Source organism: Pan paniscus, chromosome 6 (assembly GCF_029289425.2).
Source record: "Pan paniscus chromosome 6, NHGRI_mPanPan1-v2.0_pri, whole genome shotgun sequence".
Taxonomy (NCBI): Eukaryota; Metazoa; Chordata; class Mammalia; order Primates; family Hominidae; genus Pan; species Pan paniscus.
In genome coordinates this window covers 185,586,298-185,613,644 of record NC_073255.2, presented here as the reverse complement: position 1 = coordinate 185,613,644, position 27,347 = coordinate 185,586,298, and the positions used below count along the sequence as shown (strand labels likewise).

Genomic DNA, 27,347 nt, shown 5'->3' with positions numbered 1-27,347 from the left:
GACTTGGAAGCCCCTTTCTAGCAACAAACAGGCTCGTGCTCCTCCGCCCGCGTTGGTCTCCAGCTTCCCAGAGCCCCGGCGGGTTGCGAGGACCGCCCTGCTCGCCGCTGCTCCCCACCGCTCCGGTACCGACACGTGTTCTTACTGCCAAGTTCGGCCGCAGGATGCTGAGCCGAGCCCCGCCCCGCTCCACATTTCCCAGGCTCCGCCTCTCCTGCCCCGCCCCCGGCACCGATTGCCAATAGCGCCCCGAGGCGTAGCCAGGTCCCGCACTCCCCGTGCTTGGCCCGCCGCCTTTGTTCTCCCCCGCTCTCCCTCTAGGCCTGTGCGCTCCCGGCAAACCGAGTGGCAGCCGCTGATTGGTGGTTGTGGCGCAGCCAATCAGAAGGGGGCACCTCACGTTAGGGCTCGGAGTTTTAAACGCGCAGCCGAGGGCCGCGCGCAGGAGTGGGGAGGGCCTAGGGCGGCGGAGCCGACTCGTCGCGGCCGAGGCGCACGCGGTCCGCGCCGGCGTCAGTCTGGGATTGGCCGGCCCGCGACTTCCTCCGCCCCCTGCCAGTCGCCGGGGACGACTTCCCGTGGGTTTTTCCGGCTCTCCCGCGTCGCTAAGGAGCGACGGGCTGTCGGCCAGACCCCGAGTTCTCGGTGCGCTCAGCGGCCGCCGACGCTAGGAGGCCGCGCTCCGCCCCCGCTACCATGAGGCCCCGGAAAGCCTTCCTGCTCCTGCTGCTCTTGGGGCTGGTGCAGCTGCTGGCCGTGGCGGGTGCCGAGGGCCCGGACGAAGGTGAGCGGCAAGCGCGCCGCGGGTCGGGCTGTGCTTGCGGGGGCTGCAGAGCTGTGCGGGGGCCTGGGCCCTGCAACCCCGGCGGGCGGGCTTCCGCGCGGTCAGCTCCAGAACTAGTGATGGGCGCCGAGCCCGGGGTAAACTTGGCGGAGTTGAAGGGGCGGGGGCGGTGGCTGTGGCAGTGGCAGGATCGATTTGGGGTTCCCGGGAGAGGAAGGTGGCCGGGGTCTCTTGGGCTCCGACGCCCTGGAAGACCCCTGTCACCCGAGGCTGGGAGAGGGCTGCAGAGCGCCTTTTTTGCAGCTGGGTCCTTCGCCTTAATTTACAGATTTTCGTCAGGTCCAGGCTAACTCCAGGCGAACGCGCCCAGGCAGTGGGGAGAGGGAGAGCCACTGGAGAGAAGGGGCGAGGGCGTGAAGAAACAAGTGCGAGTTCTTTGGAACAGCAAGCATTCCTTTTCAAAATGTGGTCTGTAGATTTGGAAATGATTAATCCATAGATTCTGGAGAAAGGGATGGCTTGGTTTGCACCTTTGAGAAACTAGAGATACCATTCCTTCTGCATTTAGCATTTACTGTGTGCCAGTCGCTGTACTGGGTTCTGGGAGGAAAAGATGGTGAGTGTGGTCCCTGCCCATGAAGCGCGTACTCCAGTAGGAATAGTAACAACTACTTCATGGTCGCTGCATTTTTCTTCCAAGTGAGCTAGCTGCAGACATAAGAACTCTGAAGATTAGGAAGTGCTAATTAAGGAAAAGTTGTTATTCCTAGAGAATAAGGCATCCAGGTACTGGTCTTTACCTTCTTTCTCTCTGCCCTTACTTTTAATCACTAGCTTTTTAACCTTCTGAGTTTGTTCTAATATAAATATACACTCTTTCATAATGTTAGTGTGTAGGGAAATTGTGAACTTTATACTCTTTCAAACAGATTGAGTAACTTCTGCGTGGGTCACTGATTCAAAAAGAGTCTTTGCCCAAATAGAAAAGGAAGTAAAAACCCACACTCGGCGAGAAAAACACCTGCCGAAAGGAATCCGATAGCGGGACTGCTTACAAATTGTGTCTTGAGACCTTTACCCAAATCATGTTTGTTTAAATAGTGTTTATTTAAATACAGATGCCCAAAATACACTGAAGCAGAATGCAGGGGTGGGCCCCGGAATCTGCGTTTTAAGTCAGTTCTCCCTTGAGACATAGAATTAACTTCGGGAGGCACAGTGAAAGTTGAGGACCAGTGTGGGTGGAAGATGCTTTTTGGAACATAGCGGAAAAGCATATAGCACTGTCTTGGTTTTGATCCAGTGATTCTGTTTTTGGGGAGATTCTTGAGAGGCCTGGGAGAGTGGCTTTAGGAGCTGTTAGGACCAGCAAGTTTATCCTTCCCGTCAGAGGTCTTTAACACAGCAGAGTTCCTGGGAAGCAGTTGCTCCTGGGGTGAGCCTAGGAATCCCAGGGGTCATCATGGCCAAGGGCAGGCCTCCTGGGACTTCTAGCTCCGTTTTTTTTTTTTTTTTCCTAGATAAGGTCACACACTGTTGCCCAGGCTTGAGTGCACTGTCCTGATCATGGCTTACTTAAGCCTCAAACTCCTGGGCTCATGGGATCCTCCTGCCTCAGCCTCCCAAGGAGCTGGGACTGCAGGTGCTTGCCAACACGCCTGGCTGATTTTTTTTTCTGGCTCTGTCGCCCAGGCTGGAGTGCAGTGACGCGATCTCAGCTCACCACAACCTCTGCTTCCCGAGTTCAAGTGATTCTCCTTTCTCCACCTCCCTAGTAGCTGGGACTACAGGCACGTGACACCACACCCAGCTAATTTTTTGTGTTTTTCAGTAGAGACGGGGTTTCACCGTGTTAACCGGGGTGGTCTCGATTTCCTGACCCCGTGATCCGCCTGACTTGGCCTCCCAAAGTGCTGAGATTACAGGAGTGAGCCACCGTGCCCAGCCTGGCTATTTTTTTTTTTTTTTGGTAGAGATGGGGTCTCACTATGTTGCCCAGGCTGGCCTCAAGCAGTCCTCCATCCTTAAACTACCAGTGTTTGGGATTACTGGCGTGAGCCACGGTGTGGGCTTACCTTGACCCTTTCTCATCCCTGAGGGCATCCCTCGGCCTTTCACTGTCAAAACCTGTCATAGATTCACTGATAACTTGTCCAACAGATTTATTTCAAGTCTGCACTACCTCACCCCTCAAGTGTTTCAAGTCTCAAGGCTTTTTTTTTTCTTTTTGCTTCTGTTATATTTTAGATTTAGACAGCACAGTGGTGTCTAGGTACTTAAATGCCCTCCTTCCCCCAGCATGGTGACTAAATACACCCTAAGCTCTGATGGCTTAAGCCTCCGGTTGCAGGGCTTTCCGTGTCTCAGAAGGTGCCTGCACTCTACACATCCTTCCTGCTAAAATAGGAAAGGAAAATATTCTGATCCTGTTTGTTGCCTGCTTTTATGTGGTATTGGTTTGTTTAGATTTAAAAGTAAATAGAAATTCACCTATTTTTCGTGCTAAGGAACTGTTAAACTGTCCTCCTCTTTTCATTCCTGAGACATAATTATTTTTGGAGCCATAAAAATGTGGAAACTCTAAATGATTCCATCAAAAACTTTGGGCGTATTGGGAAGAAAATCTAATGTGACAATACAGCATAGCAGTTAAGTGGTCAGGACCCTCCGCTAAGTAGCTTTGTGATCTTTGGACAGGTGACTCAAGTTCCTGCATCTCAGTTTCTTCATCTGTAAGATACAATATAACGTGTAATACAATCTCCCTTAAGGGGTGAAGTGGTGTGTTTAAGAGCCCAGCACAGTACCTGGTACATACAATAAATAGCAGCTATAATGGTTACCGTAGCTGATAACACAGTTCTTGTTTCTGTGTTTAATACAAACTCTTCAGTATTGGCTGAATGGTAGAGTTTATGCAGCTGTTTCAGGCACTTCTCTGGGGGAGATGAGAGTGATCAGCTGAGGACGGAGAGTGAGGACATCCTAAAAGGAGCTGCATGTGTCTGAGCAGGACCCAGTGTTGTCATCAGGTGTGCCCCGTGGGAGTGGACAGGGATTGCGGCAACCTGCTCAGGTGAGGGTCCCACACTTCAGGAGAGGCCTTAGCATGTGGACTGAGCAATGTGGAGATGAACTTGGGAATTCATTTGTCTCATGCTGAGGAAGGTTGCATCTTTTCAGAAGGTGCTGAAAGGCTCTGGACATATATATATATATATATATATATATATATATATATATATATTTTTTTTTTTTTTTTTTTTTTTTTTTTTTTGAGATGGAGTTTCACTCTTGTTGCCCAGGCTGGAGTGCAATGGCGTCATCTCTCGAGTAGCTGGGATTACAGGCATGTGTCACCACGCCCAGCTAATTTTGTATTTTTAGTAGAGATGGGGTTTCTCCACGTTGGTCAGGCTGGTCTCGAACTCCCGACCTCAGGAGATCCGCCTGCCTCGGCCTCCCAAAGTGTTGGGGTTACAGGCGTGACCCATCACACGTGGCCTTTTTTTTTTTTTTTTTTTTTTAATGACAGTCTTGCTCTGTTGCCAGGCTGGAGTGCAGTGGTGCGATCTCAGCTCACTGCAACCTCCACCTCCTGAGTTCAAGCAATTCCCCTGCCTCAGCCTACCGAGTGGCTGGGATTACAGGCGTGCGCCACCATGCCTGGCTAACTTTTTTCTGTATTTTAGTAGAGACAGGGTTTCACGATGTTGGCCAGGAGGGTCTTAATCTCCTGACCTCGTGATCTGCCCATCTCAGCCTCCCAGAGGAGCACATGGATTACAGGGGTGAGCCACCATGCCGGGCCCTGGATGTATTTTCTATCCTAGAATGTCCACCTTTAAAAATGAAGCCCAGTGAAAAGTGTTCCCCCACTAAAATGTGGACTGTTTTGCTTGCAGGGATGTGTGGGTTTCTGGTAGATAGAAGGCTAGAGCTAGCACCTTCCCAAATTGCAGAGGAATCAATCCTGGGCTTGTCTGTGAGCTGGGGAGGAATGGAAAGGTAGGGGCCTTGAGAGTCCTTAATTACATAGGGAATGTCCTATCATTTTGTTTATTCTTTAAAAAGATAATGGGATTCTTTTTTGTTGTTGTTAGTCTCGCTTTGTCACGCAGGCTGGGGTGCAATGGTGTGATCTCGGCTCACTGCATCCTCTGCCTCCAGGGTTCAAGCAATTCTCCTGCCTCAGCCTCCCAAGTAGCTAAGATTACAGGCATGCACCACCATGCCCAGCTGATTTTTGTATTTTTAGTAAAGACGGGGTTTTGCCATGTTGGCCAGGCTGGTCTCAAACTCCTGACCTCAGGTGATCCACCCTCTTTGGCCTCCCAAAGTGCTGGGATTACAGGCGTGATCCACCATGTCTCGCCAAAATTCATTTTTTTAAAAGGGTCAAGAAAGAAGTTGCCTCTTAGGAATGCTGTGTCCCATGGTGACTAGTCAGCTCCCACTTAATCATGAGAGCTCTGTCACATTGTAATGTTGAGAGCCCACTTGAGGCCGACCATAGGTAAGAAGACGTCTTTGTTTTTTGTAAAATTCACCCTGTAAAGGAGTTGTCTATATGGTCATGTTTTAGGCCTCTTCACTGCAAACGTCAGTCTTATGCTGTACACTGAGCCAATTAGTTTCCCTTCCTCTCCTAGCTGTGATTCCTAGCTGGAAGAGTCGATTAAGTTCCCCAGTGCATTATTTCCGACCTTCCTCCAATCTTCCCATCTGCTTGCAAGTAACTTTGACTCCTACTGGGCAGAGCAGCTAGGTAGTGAGAGTGGATATGGATGGTCCCAAAGCACTACTTAACTGCCAGCCAGGGCCCCTGGTGGTCTCCCTCAGGGACCACCCAGGATTTTAAAAAAAATGTCAAAAATCTCGATTACTTTTGCACCAACCCTAATACTTGGGCTTAGTCTTAATGACATCAGCACAAGATGTGTATTTCAGCCTCACACGATTCATTCAAAGACAGGTAAATAGAGTGGGCAAGATTTTCTAAATAGCACAGAGCAGAGGATCTTTTCTTTTTTCTCCCTCTTGGGGGTCTAGAATGATCTGAAAAGGGAGACCAGAAAACTTGGGAACACTGGGTTTCCCTCTGCTCCACAGGGAGATGTCAGCCTGGCCCCTGCCTGTACTGTCAGACACACGCAGTCCCGAGACCCCAGGGGAGGTGGGCCTGCGCCCAGGCTGTCTTTCTCTGTGTTCTGCCCTCCATGAACTTCTGACAGTGCCTAGGGAGTTCCTGGTGTGGAGGGAGGGGTGGCAGGCAGGAGGCTCATCTCAGATGGGTGGGTTTGCTTTTGGCATTTTAGAGCTCTTTCTCCCTCCTCCGACAAAAGAGGATCCTAGGCCTTAAGTTGGAACAGGAATGTGCAAGTCAGGAAAAGCTGTGGGATGTTTAAAAGGAAGAGGACTGAGTGCGGGTGACTAGTGTGTGCCGGTGGGCTTTCTTGTTGGCTTTTTTGTAAAGTTTGCAGATTGGTAAATGTTGACAGTGATGAACAAAGCTGCCCCCTTCTCCCTGCCCCGCACAGACCCAAGGAGTAGGCTGGAGGAGCAGAGGGCAGGCACAGCCATGTGGGGTGGGTGCAGGCTGCCTCCGTGGCTAGGCAGCCACAGAGTCCACGCAGGGTTCCTTCATCAGGGTTGTTGAGCCCCAGGAGTTCTGGGATCCCGGGGGCAGGTTTTCAGACCCTGACCTCATCCACAGCCCAAAACAGTAACTAGCAGCGTTCATTTACCTCCTGGAACACACATCTCCAGAAAAGAATAATTGGCCCCGGAAACATTCTGGCTTCAGCGTTAATGAAATTGCCGTGCTTGCTGTGCCCAGTTCAGTTTACTGGTGTGACAGTAGCCAGAGAACCTGGTTAATAAAAACGGCAATTCCATGTTCTTTGTATCTGTGGTTTGGCAAAAAAATAAAATAAAATAAGTTGAACCTTGAAAATAAAATATACACAATTTCTCACATTCTAGGAAGAAAACTTAGCTTCCAAGCAAAGGTGTGATTTTTGATACATGTTGACCCCATCAATTTCTATATTTGTTATCCTGGAAATTACTCAGGGGTGCCTTTATAAGTAAAATGAGATTTCCCGCCCTCTTCCCCTTCACACTTGAGCCTTTTCCTCAAGGATTATAAAACCTGAAGGGCTATTTTTTATGGGTATGAGGTAAAATGCCACCCCCTTTCAGAAATGGAATTAGTATTCCATCCTCTGCAGTGAAAAGATGGAGTACTTGTTTCCTGTTGGTACTCTTTTGGGGCCAGGCAGATAATTTGTTGATGGGAGGTGTTACTGAGGCCCTGCCTGTGGAAAGCATACAGGGTGAGGAGGAGGCGGCACATCAGTGAGCAATAACCTTGAACACAGACAAGCTAGGGCGAGATCACGAAATGCGGTGCCCTGAAATGCAGAGTGTGGGATGTGGGTAGGGGAGCCCGAGCTACAGGAGCGAGGCCCGGGAAGACCGCAGAGGGTGGTGCAAGAAAGTAGGGAGGAGGTGGCCAATGCGGAGGCTGTCTGGGCTCAGGGCAGGGTTTGCAGAGCAAGGCAGGGGGCCGCGACTCTGGAAGGGTTGGATAGTCTGTGCTGCCCTCCAACTTCCGCTGGGACATTTGGACTTTATATTCTAGAGCTGTGGTTTTCAAATATTATTTAGCCATGACCTCCCTCTGAATGAAATTTTAAGTAGCAAACTTAGAGCAGCTGGCATGAGGGAGGCCTGATGTCACCAGCCAATCACGTGGTGGGCCCCCAGGGACCTCCCGGGACTTGACACATTCTGAAGTGTATGAATTTTAGGAAAGTTTTTTTTTTTTGAGATGAAGTGTCACTCTGTCACCCAGGCTGGAATGCAATGGCGCGATCTCGGCTCACTGTAACCTCCGCCTCCCAGATTCAAGCGATTCTTCTGCCTCAGCCTCCCGAGTAGCTGGGACTACAGGCGCGTGCCACCATGCCCGGCTAATTTTTGTATTTTTAGTAGAGATTGGGTTTCACCATATTGGCCAGGCTGGTCTTGAACTCCTGACCTCGTGATCCGCCCACCTCAGCCTCCCAAAGTGCTGGGATTACAAGTGTGAGCCACCGCGCCCGGCCAGGAAAGTTTTAAGGAGAGTCACCACCAGCTTTGTAACCAGTCTGGGTGTTTTCCACTCAGATTCTTCTAACAGAGAAAATGCCATTGAGGATGAAGAGGAGGAGGAGGAGGAAGATGATGATGAGGAAGAAGACGACTTGGAAGTTAAGGAAGAAGATGGTGTCTTGGTCCTAAATGATGCAAACTTTGATAACTTTGTGGCTGACAAAGACACAGTGCTGCTGGAGTTTTATGCTCCATGGTAAGGACCGCGTTCTAATTCCTGCGGGTGGACAAGCGCTGTGCTCCATTCGCTCAGCCCTTCACCCCGTCATCCAGACCTTGGGGGGTGGGGTAGGAGTGTCTGGGTACAGGAACTTGCACTCTAGCTTTAAGAACGCTGGGAGCTCACTCGTTCTACCACTGTGCGTTGAACGGCCAGTGAGCCAGCCCCCATGGAAGGCGATGTCTTCTTGTGTCAGTCCAGTGGGTTAAAGGTGAATACGTCCTCTGATGGTCACAGCTGGGGGACGGGCATTTAACAAGCGGCAATGACACAGAGCCCTGTGTTGGTAACAGACACGTCCTTGTTATAGATTCTGCTCCGACCTGTCTCAGGCCACCCTGCCTTCCTCTTCCCTCAAAGGCTGGTGCTCAGGCAGCTGCCCCAAGTGCAGGCTGTTGGCCTGTGTGGTGGATTTTTTACTACACACATAGACCCTGCGGGGGGACCAGTCAGGCATCCCCACTTCTTTTCCTGTCTTTACTCCTCCTAGTGCAGTCCGTTAGAGCTCTTGTGTCCCTCTCATCCCTTCTCCTCTACTGTTTTGAATCTCATGACCCCTGCTTTGCTTTTCTGTCTCATGCCCTTTCTGTTTCACTTCTGAGACCAAATAGGATATACTCACTTTTGTCCAGTGCCTGAGGGTCAAGCGTAGCACAAGTGTTTTATTTAAAACATGGAAATAGGCTGGGCATGGTGGCTCACACCTATAATCCCAGCACTTTGGGAGGCCAAGGCGGGCAGATCACTTGAGACCAGGAGTTTGAGACCAGCCTGGCCAACATGGTGAACCCCCATCTCTACTAAAAATACAAAAATTAGGCATGGTGGTTGGTGCGCACCTGTAGTCCCGGCTACTCGGGAGGCTGAGGCAGGAGAATTGCTGGAACCTGGGAGGGGGAGGCTGCAACTAGCTGAAATTGTGCCACTGCACTCCAGCCTGGGTGACAGAGCAAGACTCTGTGAGGTTATATTATTCCTTTCATAAATTATCAGATTTCATACTTTTTAGTTCAGAGACCTTAACATTCTTAAGAAGTGAGGACCTCAGAGGGCTTTTTATATGGGTCATGTTTATCAATATTTACCATATTTGAAGTTAAAACTGAGAAATTAAAAAAAAATTTTTTTGAGACAGATTTTCACTCTTTTGCCCAGGTTGGAATGCAATGGCATGATCTCTGATCACTGCAACCCCCACCTTCTGGGTTCAAGCAATTCTTGTGCCTCAGCCTCCTGAGTAGCTGGGATTACAGGCGCCTGCCACCATGCCCAGCTAATTTTTGCATTTTCAGTACAGACAGCGTTTCACTATGTTGGCCAGGCTGGTCTTGAACTCCTGATCTCAAGTGATGCGCCCACCTTGGCCTCCCAAAGTATTTTTTTGTAAAGATGGAGTTTCGCCATACTGCCCAGGCTGGTCTCAAACTCCTGGGCTCAAGTGATCTGCCCGCCTCAGACCCCCAAAGTATTGAGATTACAGGCGTGAGGCCAAAGACTGAGGTTTAGATATTGAAAGTATTTGCCCTAGGGCAGAGCTGGAATTTAAACCTAGACCTGTTTGACTTTGAAGCCCCTTTGGTCTTCCCCTTTATGTTTTGTTGTGTCTCTCCTCTTAACTGCACATATTTCCAAAAGTTCCCGTTTTTGTATGTGTGTTGATCTGTTTTGTGTTGCTGTAACAGACTACCTGAGGCTCAGTAATTTATAAAGGAAAGAGATTTATTTCAGTCACGGTTCTGCGGGCCGGGAGGTACAGGAGCATGGTGCTGTCATCTGCTCAGCTTCTGGTGAGGACCTCATGATGCTACTTCCACTCCTGGCGGGAAGTGGAAGGAGAGTGGGCGTGTACAGAGATAACATGGCGAGGAGGAAGCCAAGCTTGCTTTTTTTTTTTCTTTTTTTTGAGATGGAGTTTGGCTCTTGTCGCCTAGGCTGGGATGTAGTGGCTCAGTCTTGGCTCATGGCAACCTCCACCTCCCAGTTCAAGCGATTCTCCTGCCTCAGCCTCCTGAGTAGCTGGAATTACAGGCGCCTGTCACCACACCCAGCTAAATTTTTGTATTTTTCGTAGAGATGGGGTTTCACCATGTTGCCCAGGCTGGTCTCAAACTCCTGACCTCAGGTGATACACCTGCCTCAGCCTGCCAAAGTGCTGGGATTACAGATGTGAGCCACTGCACCCGGCCACGTCAAGCTCTTTTAAACTACATTCGTGAAAGTGCATTTGCCTATTCATGAGGGATCCACCCTTAAGACCTAAACCCTTCCCACTAGGTCCCATCTCCCAACACTGCCACACTGGGGATCAGATTTCAACATTTTGGTGTGGACAAACCACATCCAAACCAAAGTGGTATGTATTATTGTTGGATTTAAATCCCATAGGTACAGTTAACGTTTTTTGCCCTTCCTAATCTAATTGTTAGGTGTGGACATTGCAAGCAGTTTGCTCCGGAATATGAAAAAATTGCCAACATATTAAAGGATAATGATCCTCCCATTCCTGTTGCCAAGATCGATGCAACCTCAGCGTCTGTGCTGGCCGGCAGGTTTGATGTGAGTGGCTACCCCACCATCAAGATCCTTAAGAAGGGGCAGGCTGTAGACTACGAGGGCTCCAGAACCCAGGAAGGTGAGCTGGTACCTGAGCTCGTAGAGGAAGAACTCCTTCCCGCAGGGAATGGGAATTTGGCTAATAGAGGAAGAAAAGCTGAGGGTACCAGGGACTGACTTTCTCAGGAACCTTAGCCCTCTGGAATGTTTATTTGTTCTTGGGGTGGGGGTGGGGGGGTAGGAGGGGGGAGTAGTGGGGCGGGCAGGGTGGGTTGGGGCGTGTATCTTTACATTTCAGACTCTGAAACTCAAAACATGGGCAGGAGTGTTAGGAAATGGGCCAGACATGGTGGCTCACACCTGTAACCCCAGCACTTTGGGAGGCCAAGGCAGCTGGATCACTTGAGGTCAGGAGTTCAAGACCAGCCTGACTAACATGGTGAAACCCCATCTCTACTAAAAATACAACAATTAGCTGGGTGTAGTGGCTCATGAGTGTAATCCCAGCTACTTGGGAGGCTAAGGCAGGATAATCACTTGAACCTACGAAGCAGAGGTTGCGGTGAGCTGAGATTGTGCCACTTCACTCCAGCCTGGGTGACAGAGTGAGACTCTGTTTCAAAAAATCAATAAACAGGAGTGTAAGGAAATGACATCAGAGGTCACGGGTCTTGGTGGTGGTCTAGAGCACTGGTTCTTAATGTCGAGCAAGCGTCAGTCATCTGGAGGGCTTGTTCAGATTGCTGGGCCCCAGCCCCAGAGTTTCTGATTCAGCACATTTCAGGCCAGATACAGTACAAGTCAGGCCAGATAATTTGCATTTCTTTTTTTTTTTTTTTTTGAGACTTAGTCTCACTCTGTTGTCCAGGCTGGAGTGCAGTGGCATGATCTCGGCTCACTGCAACCTCCACCTCCTGGGTTCAAGCGATTCTTCTGCCTCAGGCTCCTGAGTAGCTGGGACTACAGGCGCCCGCCACCACGTCCGGCTAATTTTTTGTATTTTTAGTAGAGACGGGGTTTCACCATGTTAGCCAGGATGGTCTCGATCTCCTGACCTCGTGATCCGCCTGCCTTGGCCTCCTAAAGTGCTGGGATTACAGGCGTGAACCACCACGCCCGCCCAATAATTTGCATTTCTTACAAGCATGCAGGGCTGCTGCATGCTCAAAATTGCTGCTGGCTCAAAGCCATGTGCTGAGAACCACAGGTGCAGAGAGCCACATCCAGGGATTCTCTGAGGATGTCTGCAATCTGGCCTGATGGATCCCTGCCTGGCTCACATTAGACACTACATGCATTTTATTAAATGAATGAACAAATAAATGATTTGATTTTTATTTAATTTTATTTTGATAAAATGTATTTAATTTTATTTTGATAAAATGTATTTAATTTTATTTTGATAAAATGTATTTAATTTTATTTTGATAAAATGTATTTAATTTTATTTTGATAAAATGTATTTAATTTTTGAGACGGAGTTTTGCTTCTGTGGCCCAGGCTGCAGTACGATGGCGCAATCTCAGTTCACCGCAACCTCCGCCTCCCGGATTCAAGTGATTCTCCTGCCTCAGCCTCCAGAGTAGCTGTGATTATGGGGACACACCACCATGCCCAGCTAATTTTTGTATTTTCGGTAGAGACGGGGTTTCTCCATGTTGGTCAGGCTGGTCTCGAACTCCCAACCTCGGGTGATCCGCCCACCTCGGCCTCCCAAAGTGCTGGAATTACAGGCGTGAGCCACTGTGCCCGGCCTCTTATTTTAATAAAATTATTTAATTTTATTGAATGAACATGGTATCCTTTAGCAAGGGCAAATCTCTCTGAATCACTGGCAGAAAAAAAAAAAGATGCGGCTGCATTTTCCATTCCCAGTGTGGAGTAGAGGAAAGAGCATTGAATAGGCTTCCGGTCCTCATAGACATAAGATAGGCCTGTGTTCTGGACGAGCGCCTTCCCCTTGCCAGGCCTTGGCATCTCATCTGTGGAGCATGGTGTCAGTTGGATGTAATCTGAGATCACATCTCTGAGGTGGTGTGAGAAGCTCTCCTCTGCTCCTTTAAGCAATGGCACTCACTGTGGCATATACAAAGAGAATGGATTTGCTTCCGTTGATATTTAGTGTCACAGTTTGTTGACTAGGTAATACATTTATAAACTTGGTAATTCAGAGGGGTAGATTAATGAATAGTCTTTCTTCCCTGAACCTGGGTGATCCAGCTCCCCTCTAAGAAGGTACTAGTAGGCTGGGCACGGTGGTTCACGCCTGTAATCCCAGCACTTTGGGAGGCCGAGGTCGGCAGATCACGAGGTCAGGAGATCGAGACCATCCTGGCTAACATGGTTAAACCCCGTCTCTACTAAAAATATAAAAAATTAGCTGGATGTGGTGGCAGGTGGCTGGTGTGTGGAGGAGGCTGAGGCAGGAGAATGGCGTGAACCCGGGAGGCAGAGGTTGCAGTGAGCCGAGATAGCGCCACTGCACTCCAGCCTGGGCGACAGCGAGACTCTGTCTCAAAAAAAAAAAAAAAAAGGTACTAGTGTAACAGGTTTCTTCTGTGTTTGGAGATATTTTGTATACATAAAAGCAGGTGTGTGTGTGTATCTGTCTGAAAGAGATTTTCTCATTTTTACAGTTATTAGTATATGTCAAATACTATCCTGTACCTTCATGTTTTTATTTAACAGATATGTCTTAGCCATATCCATACATAAAGAACTTAATCTAAAACAAATTGAAAGTTGAGTACTTCTTTATTTTAGATGGAGTCTTCCTCTGTCTCCCAGGCTGGAGTGTGCAGTGGTGCAATCTTGGCTCACCGAACAGCCTCCACCTCCGGGGTTCAAGTGGGTTCTCCTGCCTCAGCCTCCCGAGTAGCTGGGGTTACAGGCATGTGCCACCACGCCCGGCTAATTTTTGTATTTTTAGTAGAGACAGGGTTTCACCATGTTGGCCAGGCTGGTCTTGAACTCCTGACCACCCATGATCCACCCACCTCGGCCTCCCAAAGTTCTGGGATTACAGGCAAGCCACCACCCCTGGCCTAAAAGTTGAGTACTTCTATTGTTGTGAAGTAAACAGGCATATGCGTTTGGAGGTCTGTGGCCAACATTTGACTGCGTGAGACTTGGCTGTTTTGCAAACTTTAGAGCAGTGTATGCTATGTTTTGATAAACAGGCCTCCTATGTGTTAAGTGCCTCAGGACCCCTGGGTGTGGTCTGGGGGGCAGGTGACAGACACTTCATGCTGCGAATGCGCAGAGGAGGTGCTTGTGCACGTTTCAGTTTGAAGACTGCAGCTTTGCAGGAGTGGCTGTAGATTTGGCTCCTTGGTAGATTCTGCAGTGGGGAAAAAGAGTGACAGTTTGCAACCACTCGTCCTAAGAACTGCTTGGCACATTTTTTGTACGAATTTATTGTTCCACTCCAGCCCTGGAATCCATTTCTGGAGAATGAGGCCACAGACGGGCATTTTTTAAAAGCCTTCTCAGGTAATGCCACTGCACCTTGAGCAGTGGGAGCTACTGCTCCTCTTTTAAATTTTTCCTTTTTTTTTTTTTGCATACATCTTATGACGTATGTAATATAGTAACATTAGATGTGAATGACTAAATATGTATATATTTTGTATGTGTTCAGGAGATGCCCCACAATGCTATCCATAGGCATATGTAATCAAAACCATTGGGAGTTGGTGAGGGTTTGCGTGGAGTTAGTACCATAGCCTGATGGTAAAGGAAGTCTCAACCATCAGTAAGTCTTAGGCCCTCTGGAGAAGTCTGCAGGCTGTGGAAATGCGATGGACAATTGTTGGGAAACAGCGAACCTTCTGACTCTTGGCTGTGTCCCCAAAACTGCAGAGATGCAGCCAGGTTTCAGGAAATCAGACACCTCCTGTTCTTGTGGGCCCCGACACTTGCTTTCTTCCCCCTCCCCATCTGCTTCTGGAGGGAGGTGAAGTGCCTGCCAGTTTGGGCCTTGTGTGCTCAGTCTTGCTTGGTTTCTTTCAGAAATTGTTGCCAAGGTCAGAGAAGTCTCCCAGCCCGACTGGACGCCTCCACCAGAAGTCACGCTTGTGTTGACCAAAGAGAACTTTGATGAAGTTGTGAATGATGCAGATATCATTCTGGTGGAGTTTTATGCCCCATGGTAAGGTGGTGTCAGGCCCTTCCCATATTCAGTACCCTGGTGGGCACTAGGTGCGGGGTGGCAGGCCCCTGCCCGTGAGGCAGGAACAGCAGAGGAGCAAGGTGGGCACGAGTTGTAGGCCAGTGTTGAGGCTCCAGGTCTTCTGGAAGAAGCGTGGATGTAAGAGAGCTGTTGGGGGAGTGAATGTGGAAGAAACTGCCAAGTAGTCCATTCTTGGGTGGGAGAAGGGACCCAAAGGAAAGAAGATGGCAGAAAGAGAGGTGGTTGGAGTGGGAGCAAGTACAGTGGCTGGTCTGAGCTGCCCAGCTTGGGGAACTGAGGTGGCTGCTTCATGGGGAGGGGAGGGGAGGGACGCACAACCAGTTGCGTGGATAAGCTGGCAGCAGTCAGAGTAGACAGCAGAGTGGAAGAAGACGGCTCTCAAGGGAGAGGGGAGCCTGGCTTCAGGAGAGACCATCTGCCTTCCCAGGAGACGGCCCAGGGTACCATCTGTCTTGGTGATTTTGTGGTGGGTCAGCTGTGGTTCTGGTTCTTGAGCAGTCCTGGTATGTCTGACCATCAGGCCAGCGAGAACCGCCTCAGATGGGTGTGTTCTGTAGGGAGTCTGGGAGAGTCAGTAAGCAGAGGAAGCTTTTGGGCCTAGAACCAGCAGGTGGAGGCAGGCCATGGCTGATGCACAGGCCGGGGGGTGGGTGGCACCTTCTGCACTGTGGGGTCAGGTTTGGGACCAGGACACCCTTGTTCCAGGCAATGCCTGGATAAGCCCAAACCTGAGGCCACAGATTCTGCAGCAGAAACCTGGCAGTTGTTGGATGTGCAGATGAAAAGTGAAGTCGGGTGGGTGGTTAGAGAAGGAAATGATCTGGGAGAGAAGGAAGGAAGCGTCTGGGACACGTGGGGCACCCTTCTAACCCCCTTGCGATGCTGGAGAGACACAGACCCTTGTTTCGCTATGCATGGGGCCCTGGCCTGATGGCTGGGAGGTGTGAGAGGGAGAGTGGCAGCTGCACATCTAACTGGTGGGTTACTTTGTGGCTCGCTCAGGAGCCAGGTTGAGCCGACTGCTGCACAGTGCATGCTCAGCGAGTGTAGTGCGATTTCCCTGAAGTGGTTGATGATGCCTCAGAAGATAATTATCCATTTATTCACAAACAGTTTTTTGGTCTTTTGACTGTGTTTTTGTGTGTGTGGTGGGAGGTTGTTTGTTTTTTTTGTTTTGTTTTCTTAGGTTTCTTTTGAGGTAAGGCCTTGCTTTGTCACCTGGGCTGGAGTACAGTGGCACCATCATAGTTCACTATGCCTTGAACTCCTGGGCTCAATTGTGCTGCCTCAGCCTCCCTAGTAGCTGGGACCACAGGTGTGTGCCACCACGCCCAGCTAACATAAAAAATATTTTTAGAGATGAGGTCTTGCTATGTTGCCCCGGTTGGTCTTGAACTCCTGGCCTCAAGCGACCCTCCCGCCTCAGCTTCTGGAAGCACTGGTATTACAGGAGTGAACTACTGTGCCAGCCAACAAATGGTTTTGAAGTTGCAAGATGCACCCTTTAATTCATTTGGGTGTCCTAAGGACTTTGACAGGATGATGTTTTATCTTAACTCAGGACTGAGAGCCTCCTGTGTGCCAGGCCCCAGCTGAGTGTGGGATGTTGGTTCTTTTTTGAGACAGAGTCCTGCTCTGTTGCCCAGGCTGGAGTGCAGTGGTGCGATCTTGGCTCACTGCAACCTCCGCCCCCTGGGTTCAAGCGATACTCCTGTCTCAGCCTCCCGAGTAGCTGGGATTACAGGTGCCCACCACCATGCCCAGCTAGTTTCTGTATTTTTAGTAGAGACGGGGTATTGCCATGTTGGCCAGGCTGGTCTCAAACTCCTGGCCTCAGGTGATCCACCTGCCTCGGCCTCCCAAAGTGCTGGGATTACAGGAGTGAGCCACTGCGCCCGGCCAGTTCTTGTGGGCAATGGGCTGTGTGATGCAATACTGACTCCAAGGGACTCTCCCTCATCTCCTCCCCGGGTGGTCTGTGTCAGTGAGGGTTTGTGACGCTCTTCTGTTCTCCATGCCTCTGTTCTTGTTACCTGGACCTGCCGACCCTCTCTTTGCCCCACCTCCCGTGGGCTCCTGGCTAATTCCTCGCTGTCCCTTGGATCCTAGCTCCACTGCTACTCCTCCTCTGAAGCCATCTATGACTTATATCCTTGCTGGCCCCCAACTCTCCAACCAAGAAAGTCCTCTTGCTCAGGACAGTGTCTCTCTTGGCCTCTCCATGTTTCCCCTGTGCCGCAGTTACTAATGTCCTGTCTGTGTCCTGTACATGTGTGTACGCATGCTCCACCCCCAGTGTGTGAATGCTGTGGGATGAAGTTTGTGTCTGTCCAGCGGTAGTGCCCTCAACAGCACCTGAGGGCCTGAGGGTCTAGGAGGCATTCGGAGGCTTACTGGGTGTGGCCGGGTTACTAGGGAGCACAGGATGGGTTTCTGCAGCTCATTTAGCTAGAAAGTGAGTCCACACTAGAATGAGCCCCTGACAAACCAGTTTCCTCTTGGCAGGTGTGGACACTGCAAGAAACTTGCCCCCGAGTATGAGAAGGCCGCCAAGGAGCTCAGCAAGCGTTCTCCTCCAATTCCCCTGGCAAAGGTCGACGCCACCGCAGAAACAGACCTGGCCAAGAGGTTTGATGTCTCTGGCTATCCCACCCTGAAAATTTTCCGCAAAGGAAGGCCTTACGACTACAACGGCCCACGAGAAAAATATGGTATGGCCACTCCCTTCTCTCTCACTACAGTGGGGAAGGGAAACTCCCTAACAGGAAGCTGCCATTGAAGGTGCTGGGGGCTGGCAGGCATGGGCCATGGGAAGTGGGCAGTTCTTACTGCCCCTGCTCAGGCGTGTGCCCTGCTCCCAGGAATCATTGACTACATGATCGAGCAGTCCGGGCCTCCCTCCAAGGAGATTCTGACCCTGAAGCAGGTCCAGGAGTTCCTGAAGGATGGAGACGATGTCATCATCATCGCGGTCTTTAAGGGGGAGAGTGACCGAGCCTACCAGCAATACCAGGATGCCGGTGAGTTGTGGCCCTCTGGGCTGAACAAAATGTGCGTGCCTTGGGCCGTCTGCAGTTGCCTGGTTTTTCAGAAAGCTCCTGGGACATCCATTAGGGGGTGGTTTGATGAGCCATCTCTGGGAATAAGCTTTCCATTCTGGGGTTGGAGTTGGGGCTGGGGCTGGAGATGGGTCCCCTGTGGCCCTCCTGTCCTCGGTGCAGGGGAGGGGCACAGTCAGACCGGTCCCAGCTCCATGTCTGCCTTCCAGAGCCCGAGGAGGGCAGGTCTTCAGGCCATAAGGTGCCGGCCTCTGAATCAAACCAGCTTTCAAGGCCTGGCTCTTCCAGTTATTATCACTGTGACCACAGGTGGTGACTCAGTTAGCCTAGTGGTCTCTTGCCCAAGGTGGTGGTCTTTTCTGAGAGGTTATTACACTGAGATAGTGTAGATGAAGAGCTTAGCAATGTGCTTGATAATGCTAAGTGTATTATAAATGCTAGTCTTGCTAGCCTTAGGAGTGAAATGACTGTGAACAGCTGTCAGCAATAGTGTTCTGTGGGGGTAGGGGCAGGCAGCAGTTGCCCCATCCTGAAATCCATCGTCTGCCTTGGTCTGGCTCCTGATGCCTGGGGACAGGTGTACTCAGGGTCCTGGCCATCCTCATTGATGTCTTCTGCGTGCTACCCTCTCCCACTACACCAAAACCAGCTTGGCTAAGTGCTAACTGATTATAATTTTTCAAATGCACAGCTTGCTACTTAGTGCTAATTCTGTGCTTTACAATAACAATTGTGCATAAGTCAAATGCAGATTAATGTATAAAACCAGTAGAGCTAAATTCTCTTCATCTGTTAATTAGGTGGCCTTGTTATTCACGCCTAACTAGTCAGGAAGAAACTTGCAGAAGGAAACCCCAACCCACCCAGGGTTATGGGCAGCAGGGGATTCCGTAGCCCCAAGTCTGACTGCAAGTTACGTGCATTGATGTGCATGCAAATCCCCAGGGAATTTGTTAAAATGCAGGTTCCAGTGCTGTGGGTCCCAGGCAGGCCTGGCACCACATTCCTAGGAGTCAGTCCGTGATTTGGCTTGGGCAGGGTTAGGGCTGCAGATGGGGCAAGAGTCACTGGGCCTGCTATGTCTGCCCGCTTATGAGAGAGGGGTTAGCCCCAGGGACACAAGATGTTCTACAGATAGGTTGGCAGGGCTGGAGCAGAGAGGGCGGCTGGGGGGTGAAAGGGTCTGTGGTCCTGGGGTGGGCAGGAGGTGAAGTTCTTGATGCGGGTCTGTCTCTGCCTGAAGCCAACTGACTACAAATCCCCAGGACACCTGGAGGCTTAAAACAGGCGCCATCTAGATAGGTGTAGCCTTATTTATTTATTTTGAGACCGGGTCTCACTCTGATTGCCCAGGCTGGACTGCAGTGGTGTGATCTCGACTCACTGCAGCCTTGACCTCCCCAGGCTCAGGTGATTTTTCCACCTCAGCCTCCCAAGTAGCTGGGACTACAGGTGAGCGCCACCACATCCAGCTAATTTTTTTTGTGGAGACAAGGTTTTGCCATGTTGCCCAGCTGGTCTTGAACTCCTGGGCTCAAGTGATCCTCCTGCCTCGGCCTCCCACAGTGCTGGGATTACAGACATGAACCACAGCACCCAGCCCGTGTGGCCTTATTTAGTGGATTTTAATGCCCCTGTTTTACAGAGAAGGGCCTGTGGCTCGGAAGGTTAATAACTAACAAGTCTAAAGCTACACAGTTAGTAGGTCACAAACCTATCATATGAATCTAAGTCCATCTGACTCTGAAAGCCACAGGCTTATCCAGGCTGCCCCCCCATCCCCTGCCCTCCCAAAAACATGGTTTACCATCTCAGCCACATGTGTCCTATAACCCAGCTGAGAGTCACAAACCTCTAGACCAAGAGCCCTTCAAGGGTAGGGTGACACCCAATGTTTAAATCTCAAAATCAGCCCAGGATGAGTTTGGATGCCTTGAGGAGGAGAATGGAGAGGGACTGAAGGTGCATTTACCTGTAGGATCTAGGGTAGGGGTTGACACTGTGGCCCACACACCCATTCTGGCCATAGCCTGTCTTTGCATGTGACATCTCATTGGAACACAGCTTTGTCCACACCCTGTCCAGCTGCTTTCACACTGCAGCAGCAGAGTTAAGCAGCTGGGACAGACCACGTGGTCCTTAGAGCCTTAACTACTCACTCTCTAGTCCTTCTCAGAAAGTTTACCCAGCCCTGTGGTAGGGTGCCCTCAGACCGTGGGGTTTCATCATGCATTTTCACGGATTTAAGTAAAAGTATCTTTAGCCAAAGAACTTCATTCAGAGCTCCAGCCCACAAACAGGCAGCCCACCAACTTGAGGAAGGAAGATTTAAACCTCCACGAAGGGTGCTGGGTGTGAAAACTCAACATAGGGATATAGGACTGTGTGCTGCTCATGTGGGCTCCAGAACATTCCCCCTGCCAAAGAATCACTGCTGCTTATAGACATCAGTTGACAGCAGCTTCTGGCAAATTAGCTGTTTTTCTGTGAACTTTTCCGGGTTTTTTTGTTATTGTTGTTATTTATTTTATCTTTATAGAAATGGGGTCTCACCATGTTGCCCAGGCTGGTCTTAAACTCTTGGGGTTGGCTGAGCACAGTGGCTCATGCCTGTAATCCCAGCACTTGGGGAGGCCAAGACAGGCGGGTCACTTGATGTCAGGAGTTCGAGACCAGCCTGGCCAACATGGTGAAACCCTGTCTCTACTAAAAATACATAACATAGCCAGGCATGATGGCATATGCCTGTAGTCCCAGCTACTTGGGAGGCTGAGGCAGGAAGGAGAATTGGCTTGAACTTGGAAAACAGAGATTGCAGTGAGCCGAAATCACGCCACTTCACTCCAGCCTGGGGGACAGAGCAAGACCCCGTCTCAAATAAATAATAAATGAACTAACTCCTGGGCTTAAGCAGTCCTCCTGCCTCAGCCTCACAAAGTGCTGAGATTACAGGTGTGAGCCACTGTGCCCGGCCAGGATTTAGACGGTATACCTTGTACCAAGTTTTTAAAAACGAACCTCCTTTCAAGTGTTTAAGTTATAGGAATTGTCCACACAATTTTTGGTGGTGACTTTTTTTCTTTTTTCTTTTTCTTTTTTTTTTTCTTTTTAAAGACAGTCTCACTCTGTCGCCCAGGCTGAAAGTACACAGTGGCGTGATCTCGGCTCACTACAACGTCCACCTCACCTCCCCAGTTCAAGCAATTCTTGTGCCTCAGCCTCCCAAGTAGTTGGGACTACAGGCTTGCATCACCACACTCGGCTAATGTTTGTGTTTTTAGTAGAGACAGGGATTCACCATGTTGGCCAGGCTGGTCTCAAACTCCTAACCTCAAGTGATCCACCTGCCTGGGCCTCCCAAAGTGTGCTGGGATTACAGGCGTGAGCCACCGCGCCCAGCCTACAGTGATCATTTTCAGAACATTTGCTTTGGCTGATGTGGGTAATGAATTAAATCTCAGACATTTAGGCAATTTTCAAAATTACATCTTATTCTGTTAACATTTCAGCTAACAACCTGAGAGAAGATTACAAATTTCACCACACTTTCAGCACAGAAATAGCAAAGTTCTTGAAAGTCTCCCAGGGGCAGTTGGTTGTAATGCAGCCTGAGAAATTCCAGTCCAGGTATGAGCCCCGGAGCCACATGATGGACGTCCAGGTAAGCGGGCCCCTCTGCCATGCCAGCCCCGGACACCCCGCAGGCATGAGGACTCTGCTTTGAGCCACCTCTGAGGTTTCAAACGTGGAGGTTTTGCTCTTGTCTGCAGGGTCTGGAACTCCTTTTCCAGCCCATTCTCCCCACCCCACAGGTTTTCTGCAGGCGGCCTGTGGTCTCTGTTTGCTGGAGGGACAGGGCTGGGGCTCCCGCACACCTGGCAGGTCCTGGGGCTGGGCAGAGCTCCACTTGGTTTTGCCAGAACAGTTGCTGCCACCCTTTGTCCCTCCTGGCAGGCAATCACCAGTCTCCCTCCAGCGCCTGTTCCACTGTGGGTTTGGCCTGGGCCAGCACATGGTGCTCCGTTGAGGCCAAGTCGTGTTTGTTCGGGCAGCTCCAGCTGGGGGCTACAAAGGGACAGCATCCCTGTCTGTTCACCAGAGGGAGCTGTTGACCTTGGTGGGTGGATTTTGCCTTTCTTTTCATTACTGCACCCCTGCACTTCATCCTCCTAGAGTGTGACACACTCAGCCCTAGAGGGGCAGTGGGAGTTCCCAGCCCAAGGGGAACCTGGGGCCAGTTCAGCCTTCTGAGTGCTTTAGAAGGGGCCCTGCACTTCGGTGAGTAGATGTCAGATTTGGAAGGATCCTAGATGTCGAGTTTGAAGCTTTGGTTTAACAGAGATTGGGCTGCAGAGAAGTGAGCTCTACCCCCCACCCCAGACCCCACAGCTCCTGGTGGGAAGCAGAGCTGAGATTGGGGTGAAGGGGCCTTTCCAGGTCCTACTGGCCCATAGTGTCAGGACCCTGGCTGTTTGGGCTGTGGGCTCTCATGGGACCTGGAGCAGGGGGCGTGACAGGACAGGAATCCCGGGGGCCTGCACCAGAACATGGCAGTACCTTGGAGAGAACCACCCTGAATCTTTCTGGTCCCCATGTCCTCTGTCTCCTTCCTCAGTTTTTAGTCCTGTCCCTCTTTCTCAAGGTCTGTGTGTCCATCCCATCTGTTTCTCTGCCAACTTGAAGCTCAGGGCAACTCTCCTCTTCCCTGGACTCATAGTGGCTGCTGCGACCCCTCCCCCCAGCTTCACTTCCTTCCATCCAGAGATAAGATCCTGGGCCCAAAGAGGGGTCCTGATGAGCTTGGGGGGCCATTGATCCTGAGAATCGGACACAGCTCTGTGTGTGAGTGCATATTCCAGGAAAGGGGTCTGTAGCTTTCAGTAGACGCTTCAAGATCTGTGCAGTCTTGTCTGTTGGGCACATTGCTGCTGCTCCCAGTTCTTCTGGCGTTTCCCTGCTGAGTGAAGTGCACGCAGTGCCATGTCATGGTTAAAGACTCCACGGCCTCCTGCCACCTGGGAGATAGTTGGATTATCTGTGCCTTAGCATGGCCTCCCAGGCCCTCCTTACCCACCTTTTCAGCATATCCCACCCTCCAGTGCTGTCACGCCAGATCCTGTTTGTGCCTCGTGCCCTGCCTGAGTCTCTGCTGCCTCCCTGAGTGCCTTCTGCTCCCTTCTCACCAGCGGGGCCCTCTTGTCCTTCAGTGCCACACAAGGACCCCTCCCTGAGTATCCCATCCCCACGGAAACCCTTGGGCTCACAGGCCCACCCACCACTTGCTGGCTGCGCAGCCTTGGGCAGGTGGCTGACCTTGCTCTGCCCACCCCTGGAGGGCGATGTCTGTGAGGGACTCCAGTCGTTGTGAAGTGTGAGCCCTCAGGACCTCCTGCGTGAAGACCGCACAAGCTGAAGGTGGAAAGTTCCACACAGCCCAGTCCGTGATAACCCTTCCTGTCTGCCAAGAGCCAGGCCTACCTTGAGTGGTCTCTTTGTGGGGTTAGTGAGCCCACACCCCCAAGGAAAGGGCCAAGGTGTTTGCCTTTTCCCAAGAAGCCACCTACGGTTCACTGGAGGGAAAGGAGCCCCAAAAGACAGTAGGGAATGACTGGGCTGTGCTTGAGTGGGGTCGAGCCCTGGGGTGTTTTGCCTCCTAAGACTGATCCCTTCAAAGTCGCCACTCCCCCGAAGTCCCTCAAACATTGTACTCAAGAACAATGGTGGGGAGATGGTGGGCCCCCTCACCTGTTCCCTCTTTGAAGCAGGGCTCCACCCAGGACTCGGCCATCAAGGACTTCGTGCTGAAGTACGCCCTGCCCCTGGTCGGCCACCGCAAGGCGTCAAACGATGCTAAGCGCTACACCAGGCGCCCCCTGGTGGTCGTCTACTACAGTGTGGACTTCAGCTTTGATTACAGAGCTGGTGAGGGACCCCCACCAAGACCTGCGGGGGTGGGGGGTGGGGGGACTCGTTCTTTCAGGCAAGGTGGAGTGTTGAGGGGAGGTGTGGCTGTATGTACATGGCTCACTCAGAAATCCCAGCCTGGGGCCCTTGCACGTTGGTGGCTCAGGTATATTTTTTAATTGATGGCTTCCCTTTTTAGCAGGATGGGAGCTTAGATTCAGGTCCAGAACCCTCTTAGAGTTGACGTAGCTGAGACTTGGAGGAGTTCAGAGGCTGCAGAACTGGGACTAGACCAGCCCTGGCCCCAGGCAGGTGTGGCCGTGCCACCTGGGCACAGGTCTTAAGGGCCTGTTGGGCTTGCAGCTGTGGCCCCCGTGACAAGTGGGGCTTTTCCAGAAACATGTTTCCCTCCAATTGAGATAAATCCAGGGTTTGAGCATTGTCAGAATATTAGCGACAGGACCTGAAGCCTGACCTCAGAGTCTGAGCTGGGACTTGCTCTGTGTGGCCGCCTGGCTTACGGCCCTTGGTCCCTTTCAGCAACTCAGTTTTGGCGGAGCAAAGTCCTAGAGGTGGCCAAGGACTTCCCTGAGTACACCTTTGCCATTGCGGACGAAGAGGACTATGCTGGGGAGGTGAAGGACCTGGGGCTCAGCGAGAGTGGGGAGGATGTCAATGCCGCCATCCTGGACGAGAGTGGGAAGAAGTTCGCCATGGAGCCAGAGGAGTTTGACTCCGACACCCTCCGCGAGTTTGTCACTGCTTTCAAAAAAGGTGAGCCCGTGGCTGGGGCTGGGGTCTCCCATCAGCTGCTGTGCTCCTCATGCGGAATCCAGACAGGCCAGGGGCGTCTGGTGCTCTGGCCACAGGCACGACACCCCCTTAAGTCAGCCAGCAGTCCTCTCTCACCCCCGAGGGACTCTGACTTCTCGTCCAGAGAAATGTCGGGTGTGACCCCAAACTCCAAGGCACCAGAATAGCTTAGAAGAAGGAACATTTGCAAGTGTTACTATTTTCTTCTTGGCAGTTCTCCCAGTGTTTACTTTGAAAGCAAAAGCAAGATTCGGAGTCCATCTCAGGGCTTACCTAGCATCACTCAGCGGCCTTAGCACATTTCCAGCGCTGATGTGCTACAATTCCAGACTAGGGCCGGGGTGTGCAGAGGGGGCATCTGAAGATGGAGCCCAGACAGGGCAAAGTCTGGGTGTGCTGAACACCCCTTGTGGCTTCAGAGCCTGACTCAGAGCCTCTTCACCCTCGGCCACCTTGCTGTACAGCTTTAAACAGAGCCTATTGATCTTGGCTGAGCACATGGCCCCAGGCCCCCAGCGCTGGCCACATTTTGTGGGCAGGCCATGCTGTTCAGATGTCTGTGGGTTGTCCTGGCACTTCCCCCCCATGGCTCCCGGGCCCTCAGTGCCAGTGCTTACGGGAACTCCTCTTCCTGGGCAGTGACTCTTGTGATGGCCTCTCTGACAGGACCCGATGGCCCATTAGGTCTGGGCTGGAGCCACCTGCAACCTCTCTGGCCTTTGCAGGGACAGAGAGTAGAGAGTAGCAGCTACTACTTTCTACAGTAGTGGGCTCTTCCTGTGTGACTGGCCCGTCTGGTGGCCACACCAACCTCACTGCCTGGTCCAGAGAGAGCCCCCAGAATCTTTGGCCTTTGCAGCACTGACGCCCCCTCCCGCCTTGCTTTCCTTGGCAGGAAAACTGAAGCCAGTCATCAAATCCCAGCCAGTGCCCAAGAACAACAAGGGACCCGTCAAGGTCGTGGTGGGAAAGACCTTTGACTCCATTGTGATGGACCCCAAGAAGGACGTCCTCATCGAGTTCTACGCGCCGTGGTGCGGGCACTGCAAGCAGCTAGAGCCCGTGTACAACAGCCTGGCCAAGAAGTACAAGGGCCAAAAGGGCCTGGTCATCGCCAAGATGGACGCCACTGCCAACGACGTCCCCAGCGACCGCTATAAGGTGGAGGGCTTCCCCACCATCTACTTCGCCCCCAGTGGGGACAAAAAGAACCCAGTTAAATTTGAGGGTGGAGACAGAGATCTGGAGCATTTGAGCAAGTTTATAGAAGAACATGCCACAAAACTGAGCAGGACCAAGGAAGAGCTTTGAAGGCCTGAGGTCTGTGGAAGGTGGGAGGAGGCAGACACCCTGCGTGGCCCATGGTCGGGGCGTCCATGCCGAGGCCGGCAACAAACGACAGTATCTCGGATTCCTTTTTTTTTTTTTTTTTTAATTTTTTATACTTTGGTGTTTCACTTCATGCTCTGAATACTGAATAACCATGAATGACTGAATAGTTTAGTCCAGATTTTTACAGAGGATACATCTATTTTTATCATTATTTGGGGTTTGAAAAATTTTTTTTTACACCTTCTAATTTCTTTATTTCTCAAAGTAGATAATTCTTCTGTGTGAAAATGTTTTCTTTTTTTAATTTAAGGTTTAAAATTCCTTTGCCAAATCATGTTGATTTTGCTCTTTGCTTTTTCGTTGTCTGAGAAATTGTTGGCGTAGATTTAGCTTCTGGTATGTGTTTCTGATTGCTTCCTGTTGAGCACAAAGTGAGAGCTGCCACTGAGCAGCCCTGCCAGGGGTGCTGTTTCAGGCTGGGCATCGCCAGGCGGCCTCCCTGCAAACCAAGGGCTGGGGGCAAAGGGGCATGATCCAGGGTCCCCCAGGGTGGGCTCAGCTCCAGGGAGAGGCCACCCATGTGGCAGCCCCACCTCTTGAGAGCCCCCAGTGCCGGAGCAGAAAGGACCCTGGACCCAGAGGCAGATACTGCGGGGTGGTAGAAAAGGTAGAGTAGGCTGTGGCAATGGAATAAAACACGATTAAAAACGTTAAGAACTGCGTTAGAAAACATCTGATCTGTGCTGCTGGGAGCCTCGGGGTGGGGCAGGAGCTGGATGTAGCTGAAGCCCTGCAGAGGCCTGGCAGTAGCCCCCACCTCCTTCCAGACACAGGTGGGTGGAGATCATCCTGACCTAGGCTGAGGAGCTTCAGAGGTCTCCCCTCAGCGCTTCTCCTGGGGTGGGGGCTCCGCTGGACCGGCCCTTGTGTAGAGGTGGTTCTGTGCCATAAGGGTTCCAGGGCATTTGAGTAAGACCTGGGCTTCATTTCATCACAGGGGCTTGTTCGAGATGAGCCATCACCGTCCTCACCCCACGCCTCCCCCATCACTCAGCTGCTCCCAATTGTGGCTGAAAAGTGGCAAGGGTGAAAATCCTTGTGCTGACAGCAGCTCTTGCAGCAATGACATGTGTGTGTTATTGGGGTTGGTGGGGGCAGGAGTCATTGGGTCTCCCAGGAAGGGGCAGCCTTGGTGGACTTACCCAATTATCCACTGTAAAGTTAAGCCTGGCCAGGGCAGGCTGGGAGATTATCCGCTGTAGAGTTAAGCCTGGCCAGGGCAGGCTGGGAGATTATCCGCTGTAGAGTTAAGCCTGGCCAGGGCAGGCTGGG

General features: G+C 51.2%; 1 protein-coding gene across 3 annotated transcripts; it reads left to right on the top strand.

Annotated features, from left to right (window-relative positions):
- Positions 1-56: 56 nt before the first annotated feature.
- Positions 57-26,349, top strand: PDIA4 (protein disulfide isomerase family A member 4). 3 transcript variants are annotated; one of them, XM_003820507.5, is made up of 10 exons: positions 57-784; positions 7,958-8,138; positions 10,589-10,794; positions 14,727-14,865; positions 17,413-17,618; positions 17,769-17,927; positions 21,476-21,627; positions 23,732-23,888; positions 24,411-24,644; positions 25,579-26,349. In XM_003820507.5, exons 1-10 carry the CDS (start codon positions 697-699, stop codon positions 25,992-25,994), a joined length of 1,938 nt encoding a protein of 645 aa, XP_003820555.3. In that variant the 5' UTR covers positions 57-696; the 3' UTR covers positions 25,995-26,349. The 3 variants fall into 3 exon arrangements, with proteins under 3 accessions (XP_003820555.3, XP_008972206.3, XP_034821065.2); XM_008973958.4 differs by having other exon boundaries at positions 246-784; positions 23,729-23,888; XM_034965174.3 differs by having other exon boundaries at positions 432-784; positions 17,399-17,535.
- The last annotated feature ends 998 nt before the right edge of the window (positions 26,350-27,347 follow it).

Coding starts and splice junctions, on each gene's coding strand:
- PDIA4 (XM_008973958.4), top strand. CDS start 697: ATGAGGCCCCGGAAAGCCTTCCTGCTCCTGCTGCTCTTGGGGCTGGTG. Junction 785..7,957: donor TGCCGAGGGCCCGGACGAAG/GTGAGCGGCAAG, acceptor TTTTCCACTCAG/ATTCTTCTAACAGAGAAAAT. Junction 21,628..23,728: donor GCCACATGATGGACGTCCAG/GTAAGCGGGCCC, acceptor CCCTCTTTGAAG/CAGGGCTCCACCCAGGACTC.